This window comes from Helianthus annuus, chromosome 2, assembly GCF_002127325.2.
Source record: "Helianthus annuus cultivar XRQ/B chromosome 2, HanXRQr2.0-SUNRISE, whole genome shotgun sequence".
Lineage (NCBI taxonomy): Eukaryota > Viridiplantae > Streptophyta > Magnoliopsida > Asterales > Asteraceae > Helianthus > Helianthus annuus.
Window position 1 is genome coordinate 155798031 of NC_035434.2, and position 9688 is coordinate 155807718.

Below are 9688 nucleotides of genomic sequence, written 5' to 3' on the forward strand. Positions count from 1 at the left end.
ATGACTGGAAGTCTGAGAGACCAAGAGGCCGTGACGACAGGCCGCGCTACAGAGAAGATGCGCGAGAAACGATTGACCGAATCGGTTACAAGAAGGCGGTCAGAGACGACAATCGTGACAAACACTGGACTCCGCTCACAAAAACGCCAAAGGAGGTATTGATGACGGAGAATATCGATTTCAAGGCTCCCAGGCCAATGACAAACAAGAAAGGGCAAGACCCCAACTTGTACTGCGATTTTCACAAAGATTCAGGGCACCTGACCGACGACTGTTACAGCTTGCGCCAAGAAATCGAGAGAGCGCTCAAAAGCGGTAAGCTAAGCCATTTAGTGAAGAATGTACGCAAGGAAACCCGTCAACTCCAGCGCCACGATGAAGGGAACCACAAAAAGGTCCGACGACTAGAAACTCACATGGTCAACGGACCCAGGTATAGCGCGAAAGAGAAAGGCAAACGCCCTTATGAACCTTCTTGGCAAGAGCAGCAAGTTATATTTCCGGTAGTGCGCGGCGGACCTCGCGCCACACGTCCCGTGGTCATTACCGGTATAATCGGGCATTATGAAACTGACTACATATTCATAGACCCGGGAAGTACTGCCGACATCATTTACGAACAGTGTTTCAATCAGTTGGATGAGGAGGATAAAGCGCGACTCGAGCCAGTCGATTATCCTTTGTCTGGATTTTGCAACGAGATGGTTTTTCCTCTCGGACAGATCAGTTTCCCCGTCACGCTCTCTGACGGGAAACACTCAAGAACAACAAATGTGAACTTCATGGTAATGCCAGTGAAATCGAGGCATGATGTGCTTATTGGTAGGGAAACACAAGGCGAGCTGAACATGGTGACTTCAACGCCTCATTCTGCGATAGGTTTCCCAACCAAGACAGGAGTAGCAATCATATATGCCAAGAAAGAAGTAATGTCAACTGAAGAGCTGCGCCCAACAAAGGCGGCGAAGGTCTCCACGACCGAGCCAGAGAAATGGGTTTTAAACCGAAAATACCCTGAGCAGACTGTGACAATTGGCCACGCCATTTCGTCAGACATCAGAACACGTCTAAAGCAACTGCTGTTTCGAAACATGGATATATTTGCCTGGACACCGGCAGACATGACCGGTGTCCCGCGCAACATCACCGAGCATTACTTAAACACATACCCATCTGTCGAGCCAAAGGTCCAAAGAAGGCGCAGCCTAGGGGCAGACAAGACAAAAGCAATGAACGAGCAGGTATGTGAGCTGCTCAAAGCCGGGATCCTGCGAGAGGTAAGATATCAGAGTTGGGTGGCGAACCCCGTGATGGTCGAAAAATCAAATGGCGGATGGCGCATGTGCGTAGACTACACTGATCTCAACAAGGCGTGCCCAAAGGATTGCTATTCCTTGCCTGAGATCGATAAAAAAATAGATTCTCTCGCGCCATACCGATGGAAGTGCTTTTTGGACTGCTACAAAGGCTACCATCAAGTGCAGATGAAGCTAGAAGATGAAGACAAGACAGCGTTCAGAACGGATCTTGGAATCTTCTGCTACACAAAGATGCCTTTTGGCCTGAAGAATGCAGGCGCGACATATCAACGCTTGATGGACAAGACCTTTGCAGGTGACATCGGAAAGCATATTGAGGTTTATATCGATGATCTAGTGGTTAAAAGTCCTGAGGAGGACCAAATGTTGAAAGACATCGAGAAAACGTTCAACTCATTGCGCAGCGTAAATATGAAGCTAAATCCAGCCAAGTGTTCCTTTGGCATGGAAGAAGGTAAGTTTCTAGGCTTCATTGTCACAAACGGCGGTTTCAAGGTGAATCCAGAGAAAGTACAAGCTATAGAACGAATGCCCTCACCGAGAAACATCAAGGAAATGCAACGACTGGCCGGCCGGCTGGCCGCGCTTAATCGTTTTCTCTCCAATCACGCCGCAAAGTCGTATCCCTTCATTAGCACGTTGCGCAACTGTGTGAAGAAACAAGAGTTCAAATGGACCCCCGAAGCCGAAACAGCTTTTCAACAAATGAAAGCATGTCTGATCGAACTCCCTACCCTGACTGCACCATTTGAAAAGGAGCCCCTCGTACTATACTTGTCCTCCTCGGATAAGGCAGTAGGGTCAGTATTGTTGGTCGACAGAAGCAGAGTACAAACCCCGATCTACTATGTCAGCAGGGTACTCACTGACCCAGAAACAAGATATTCCACAATGGAGAAGCTGGTTCTTGCGCTATTACACGCCTCCCGGAGGCTGCGTCGATACTTCACAGGCCATGTGATAACCGTGCTTACAAATTTCCACATTGGCACTATACTACAGAAGCCTGAGACATCAGGCAGGTTGGCAAAATGGGCCATTGAACTAGGCGGCCATAACATCTTGTACAGGCCGCGCCCGGCCATTAAGGGTCAGGTCCTAGCCGACTTCATCACAGAAGTGCCGGCCGATAAAATTAAGGAGTGCGAACTGATAGAGACTCCCGAGAAAGATACAACAGATGAAACTTGGATGCTTTACACCGATGGGGCATCAAATGAAGATGGCGCGGGAGCAGGATTGCGCCTGGTGAGCCCAGAGAATCACGAGTTTACTTACGCCATTAAGTTGGACTTCAAAAACACCAACAACGAGGCTGAGTACGAAGCATTTCTGGCAGGCTTACGCCTCGCCATCAAAATGGGAGCCAAAAGCTTGCGCGCACATGTTGACTCACTCCTAATAGCCAGTCAAGTGAATGGCATATACGACGCGAAGGGAGAAGTCATGGCTTTGTATCTGGAACAAGCGAAAGAATTGCTCCAACAATTCAAATCCCACAAAGTTATACACATCAATCGCTCCGAAAACAAGCCAGCTGATGCCTTGAGCAAGCTTGCCTCGACCTCCTTTCAACATCTTGCCAAAGATGTAAGGATAGAGGTACTCAAGAATCCATCGGTGCTGCTGCGACAAGTGAACGTGATCGAAACGGCCCAATCTTCATGGATGACCCCGATAATCAAGTACTTGCAAGAGGGGTTACTCCCTGAAAACAAAGCGGAAGCGAGAAAGATCCAAAACAAAGCCCTACAATATGAAATGAACGGCGGTATTCTGTACCGAAAGTCCTTCCTGGGGCCACTACTGCGCTGCGTGGACCCCCAGGATGCGAACTACCTGATAAGGGAAATCCATGAGGGGATCTGCGGTATTCACTCCGGGCCACGGATGGTTGTCGCGAAGATCATGAGCGCCGGTTACTACTGGCCTGGTATGCATGTCGACGTGCTGAAGGAGATCCGCAAATGTGACTCTTGCCAGAGGCACTCTCTAAAAACACTGCGCCCCAAGAACGATCTTATCCCCGTATCCACTGCATGGCCCTTCCAGCAGTGGGGAATTGACATGGTGGGACCCTTCCCGGATGCTCCCGGCGCCGTAAAATTCATCATTGTGGCTGTTGATTACTTCACAAAGTGGGTGGAGGCCAAAGCCCTTGCATCCACCACAGCTATGATTGTGCGCAAGTTCATCTGGGAGCACATCATATGCAGATTTGGCCTCCCGCTCAAGATTGTAACAGACAATGGCACCAACTTTGCATCGGAGGATCTCAAGAAGTGGATGAAGGAGATGAAAATTGAACACACTTTCACATCTGTTGCACACCCCCAAGGCAACAGACAAGTGGAAAGCGTGAACAAATGCATTGTCGAGGGGATAAAGGCCAGATTGGGGACAAGGCGACGAGGATGGGTTGATGAGCTCCCGAGCATCTTATGGGCTCATCGAACCATGCCAAAAACAAGTACCGGCGAGACCCCCTTCAGCTTGGTTTATGGCTCAGAGGCGGTTATCCCGGCGGAGATTGGCCTACCCTCACCACGCATGACAGCGGTCAATACAGTTGACAATGAAGCGGAAAGACGCCTTGACTTGGACTTGTTAGAAGAAAGACGCGAAATCGCGCGAATCAAAGAGGCCAAGTACAAGACCCAGCTAGAAAGGTACTACAACACAAGGGTCCGTATCTGTACCTTCACCCCAGGGGAATACGTCTTCCGCGACAATGAAGCGTCAAATGCGGAACGTCCAGGAAAGTTGGCACCTAAATGGGAAGGCCCGTACCTGATCCACGAGGTCCTGGGCAAAGGGGCCTACAAGTTACGCATCCTAGATGGCCACATCTTGCCACGAACATGGAACGCGCAACAACTGCGCAAATGTTATATGTAACTTACTTCGGCCTTGCGCCCGTTTTTACTTTCCTATGTCGGCTAAACGCCATTACAATTAATGTATGAAGGCCTATGCGCCCATTCCAGACTTAATGAAAACATACGACATGTTCTTCTACGACATTTTTTCGTTACAAATGCATGCTAAACTTTTGATTAGCGCGAAAACACTCCAGCATTTTAAAAATTTGCTGACGAACCGCCTCCAAGGTCCTCCGCGAACAAAGCGCGAGACCGGGCGGTCACTTTTTACTTAAAAAATACTTCCATTTATTCGAGCTAATTTAACCTAAGTTTCGACAGCAATGCAATAATTGCAACGGAAAAAACGAAAACGGTTCATATAATAAACTTGCGCAACAGCGCAGCATTTACAATCAAGTTGCAAAAGACACTTATAAGGCACAAACGCCTATCAACAACCTATTTAACAACCTATTCTATTCATCGCGTCGATCACCATCATCATCTCCGGCATCCTCACCATCGTCATCGTCGCCATCATCATCTCCATCTCCACCGTCATCACCAGCTGGGTCTTCATCGGATAGTTCGACGGTAACTGGTGGGTCGAGGAATGCTTTAAGACGCTGGCACCAGTCGTCTTTTTTCAAAGATTCCACAACCAGATCCATGATAGGCAAGCTAAGGTTGTCATACGAGTTTTCAGCTTGTGCAAGCGCAGCATCAGCACGATCAGTCACCGAGCAATGGCTTACATCAAATTCTTGCCCTAGTATCTGCTCAACGTGACTGGCACATTCCAAGTAACCTCCTCGATGACCCACCGCACGCGCCGCATCTGTGAGAGCAGCAACGGCGCGATCAAGCTCGCCAGCATTTAAGATGGAGTTGGCAACCTTCAACAAAAGGGAAGCGTTAAGAACAACCCTTAACCAGATGGAATCATAAAAAACAGAAGTACAAACTTACAAGCGCTACTCCACGAGTGCGCATCCATTCAGCCTCCGAGACAAGCGTATCAACGATTCCTTGGGCCTCGGAGTAGTTGGTTTGAGCCACGTTAAGCGCGGCAGTACTGACAGCACGCGCCTCCTCAGCTGTAGCAGCCTTAACCCTCTCGGCCTCCAGGTCGATCTCCAACGACTCACATCTGTCGATTTGCTCGTTCAAGCGACGTTTGAGCTCCGCAATCTCAACGTCCTTGGCGCGGAGATCTCTGTCCTTGCTAGACAGCTGCACCTTGGCCTCAGACAACTCAACCTGAAGGCCGACAAAACAACTTAGGCTGGTTTGTTAACAACATAGCCAAAATAAAGGAAAACAAATAAGACTAACCTCCACCTGTTGCTTGGCAGCCTTCTCTCCCTGCGCCTCCTCTAGATTCGATGTCAAATCAGCAACTTTAGCCTCAAGATCAACAATCTTCTGTCGAGCCGCGTAGGCGCGCTCGTTGTCTTGGGCACAAATACGTTTAAACTCGGCCTTCTCTTTGGCCAGTTGCTCTTCAACATTATGAAGTTTCTTTTGCAGGCCTTCGCGGCCCCATTCTTCGGCCTTCTTATCGGCTTCAAACTTGGCTCTCTCCTCATCAAGAGCAGCCTTGGACTTCTCAAACTCAGCAATGCGTTTTAACGAGCGCTCACGATAACCCTCCCAGTCGGCGCGTTCTCTAACCATTGTCCGCCATTCGCGAACTATCTGGTGGTTGGCAGCACGAGCGTTGGCTTCTCCAAGTATAAAGGTGCGATATAACATTTCATGGGGTTTCGCCCTTTGACGGTTGACCTCTGCAGGGGTAAACGAATTCAAAAACCACTCGCGGCAAGGGGCAAATTCATGAAATGTATCTTTTTGCTTTAAGCTCCAAGGGGCTTAGTGAGGAGCATCGCCGCGTTCTTCTTCATTGTAAGTTTTATAGTAGATATCGCCAACGGTGTCCTTCGCCCCAACCACATTTGGGTTATAACCCCCAGCTCCACCAGAGCTCGCGCCGCTAGAGGAGAAACGTCCTGACCCCTTAGGCCCTTGGACGTGCGCGGGGTGGGTAGATTTTGTGACCTCAGGCCCTTGGACATTAACAGGCTGTTCCATAGCCTTCTTCTTTTCTGACTCCTCCAAGGCCCTCTTCTTCGCCGCTTCGGCCAACCTCTCCTGCTCCGCCTTCTGCTTTCTCTCCTCCTCTTTCTTTTTTCTTCTCCTCCTCCTCCTTCCTCTTCCTCTCTTCTTCATCCTTCCTCTTCTTATCTGCAACTCTCTTCTTCTCTTCCTCTCTCTTCCGACCCTCCTCCACCTTTCGCTGCGCCTCAGCAGCCTTCGCGGCATCCTGAGCAGCAGTGTCAGTGGACTTGATGGTAATCTTGGGCCTCTTCGCCACAGCCTCACTGAACGTGACACCCTTCTCAGGGGTCTTCTTCTTGATTTCTGAAAAATAAAGCAAGTGCATTTAAGCAAAGAGAAAAGTATTAAGAAGAGAAGCGAAGAACATACCAGGAGAAAATTTGTATAACGAGCGCAGCTTGCTCGTTTTCCCAACCGCGGGAATCACAACAGATGTAGGGGCGGAAGCCACACCAGTCGTGGCTTCGCTCCTACCCCTCTTCCGCCCAATAAGCTGGGCACCAGCATCTTCTTCTTCAGCTTCGTCATCTTCAGGAAAAGATGGAGTCGCGCCAGCTTCAGGGTTACGAGAACCCGCGCTCCCAGAGCTTTTCGACCCACCAGCACCAGTTTTTCCCTTAGCTGCACGTGACAAGCCTTCAAATGAGTCACTGATGATCACATAATCCTCTAAGTCACGTTGACGAAGGCGAAGAGTACCTTTGACAGCAGCAGTTGTCGCGCGACTAGGGCCAGTGCCCTTGCTGGTCACTTCAGGCTCCACCTTCTTCTTCTTCTTCACAGGTTTCTTTTTCTTCTCCTCAGGGTCAATCCCCAGGTCGCGCAACACACCTGCAAAGATTTTAGACCAGGAACTTAGCTCGCCGCTGGAAGAACCTACTGACTCCTCGCTGGAAAGATAGAGAGTCTCTTTCCCAGCGAAAGTCACAGAGCGCAAAGGACGAGGTTTAGGGTATTGCGCACCTTCAGTAGTGGTTGGCGGCGAAGCAAAGGCATCAGCAGCTGGGAACATGAAGTTGCCTCTAATCTGGTCATACCAGCTTTCCTCATCATCGCGCAACGGGCGAACGCCCATGGAGCCACCAAATGTCGAGAAGGCAGCTTGATAGAGTTGCGCTTCTACACATGGAAGTAAGTAACAATTAAAGCAAACCTACTTGAAAAAAGAACAAAGAAATAACTAACCTTGATCGCCAAGCTTCAACACCGGAACCTCCCTGCTGCTAGGTGACCACTGGTCACTCATCTTCGTTGCGACCAAAACGTTTTCCCCAAATACCCGATTCGGGGTTGGGGTTAGCTGCTGGTACCACAGGGCGTTTTTGGGAATCGGTAGGTCTTCCTTCGGTATTGCCTCGGTCCAGTCCCTAAAGGGCATAGCAATCGGCAAAACCTCCTCCCGGATGAAGAAGAACTTAGGTTTCCAGTCGTGGAAACTCTTCGGTGGGTTTAACAAGATCTTCTTAGCCGCACCACGGCTCGCAAAGGAGAAGAAGCCCATCGTCCTTTGCAACTGATAAAAGGCCCGGAATTTATCCACCGACGGCTCAATGCCATGAGAATGGCACAAAAACTCGAAGTGTCGTATCCTAACCATTCCCGGTGGGCTCATCTGCGATAGATGGAAGTTGTAGTGATGGAGGATATTGCCCAGGAAGTTGGTCGCCGGCAGTCGGAAATTGCCCTGAAGAAAGAAGTCTTCATATAAAGTAATATATCCGGGTGGTGCATCAGCCGCGGTTTGGCCCTGAGCCGGATACCGGGCATCCCACTCCGACGGGAATCGAAAGCTTCGAACAATTTGTTCAAAAAGCCCTAGATCCCATCTGAGGACAGGAACTGGTCCTTCCTCAGTAACAGCAACTTCTTGGTGTTCTTCGCTCATATCTGAAAATTCTGGAAAAAACTTTGAAGATCTGAAGAAATCTTGAAGATATGAACAGGTTTGAAGATTCAAAGAGAAGTTGAGAAGAAAATAGAGAAGAAACGAAAAGAAGTGAAGAGTCTCTCACCTCTCTTCGGATATATATACCCATCGCATTTAATGCGATGGGTAACCGTGCCGCGTTCGCCGCTAGGCTAACCAACGAGGGGCTGCCACGTCAAGCGGGAAACCAGGGTTGACGGTTACCACGCGCGCGTGGGCCTCACTCTCCTGACACGAAGTGCAACCGCCGCAGACGGCATGATGACACCCGTGCCAGAGGTCAACTCAAACGTCGCACTCAACGACTTATCCCACCAACTTGTCAGAAGTTCAAATTTCGAAGTTTCCCGCCATAAAAACTACAAGTAACTTCATGCAAAAGTTACATGAGCTGCGCAAGCTACACGTCACCTCCAATAAACCCGCACGCCTGATCAGACAAACGGCAATCCCTAAATACCTGCATTGGCACCTGCGCAATTGAAAACAACAATTTCCACATGCGCCACACCAATCAGGATCAAAAGAACATTTCCCCTATTACACTTATTTCTCCTAATTTTATTAAGTCCAGAGCTCCAACCACTTGCGTTGCGCATGGTGCAGCACTGGACTGGGGGGACTTGAAGGGGTATGGTCCCAAAAAGTCGCGCAAACCTCCGCCCAGGTTGCGCGCGGAACCATACTCCTTATTTCAGAAAACTTATTAACAGTATCCACGCGCGACTTACACGCGTTGTAGTTTGTCCCGCGCGAGGCAAGGCTCGCAAGAGGCCCAGATATCAGCACTTAGCATAAAACAATGGAACAAATGAGCATGCTAACCCCGCGCGGGTTAGTTTGTTGTCCAACAAGAGCCACTCAGTAGGGAAGCGCACGGCTACCTACAGTGGTACATAAGGTACAAGTGGCAGTAAAAGGAGCCAATGAGCGTCTAGCAGGCTCTGGTCAATCGTGCGCCACGATCGCCTGACGAGAAGTACACAAGGACGCCTACGTGGCACCAATCAGAGAACGGAGACAACTGTCCCACGATCTCCACTTGTTTGCTGATGACAGAAGGACAACAAGGCCGACAACAATGACACGTGGCTCCAATCAAGGTGCACCAGCACCGACGAGCGTCTAGAAGCCACTAAGCGGTCGACGCCAGTGAGACAAAGAGCATATCCGTTTTGTTGTCCGCTTCTGGCCCAAGGCCCATCAGCCCATAACCCCTTACACCTCTCCGGCTATAAATAGAGACCTCATTCCACAGGTTAAACATTCTATTCCCTCTACTCTCACTCTTTGCACTTAATTACTCTCAAAGCAGTCGCTTATTCTCACGCCGGAGCCTGGTTAAGAGGGAAACCCCCACATTCCCCTCTTAACGAGTAACGGTGTTCTGTTTTGCAGGATTGATTACCAAGTCGGAGCTCAAATATCCTTAAGAAGATTAACCATCATGAAAGGAACAT

The 9688-nt window shown here is 49.5% G+C and overlaps 1 protein-coding gene and 1 long non-coding RNA gene across 2 annotated transcripts; both read right to left on the bottom strand.

The window, feature by feature from the left end:
- Nucleotides 1-4659: 4659 nt before the first annotated feature.
- On the bottom strand, nucleotides 4660-5938 carry LOC110898876 (tropomyosin-like). Its single transcript, XM_022145733.2, has 3 exons — nucleotides 5519-5938; nucleotides 5153-5443; nucleotides 4660-5079 (listed from the first exon to the last, which is right to left on the bottom strand). The coding sequence occupies exons 1-3, from the start codon at nucleotides 5936-5938 to the stop codon at nucleotides 4660-4662; spliced, it is 1131 nt and encodes a 376-aa protein (XP_022001425.2).
- A 529-nt stretch (nucleotides 5939-6467) lies between these two features.
- On the bottom strand, nucleotides 6468-7155 carry LOC110907074. The gene is made up of 3 exons (XR_004883110.1): nucleotides 7001-7155; nucleotides 6671-6922; nucleotides 6468-6604 (listed from the first exon to the last, which is right to left on the bottom strand). It is a non-coding gene; the product is annotated as an uncharacterized LOC110907074 (long non-coding RNA).
- Between the last annotated feature and the right edge of the window lie 2533 nt (nucleotides 7156-9688).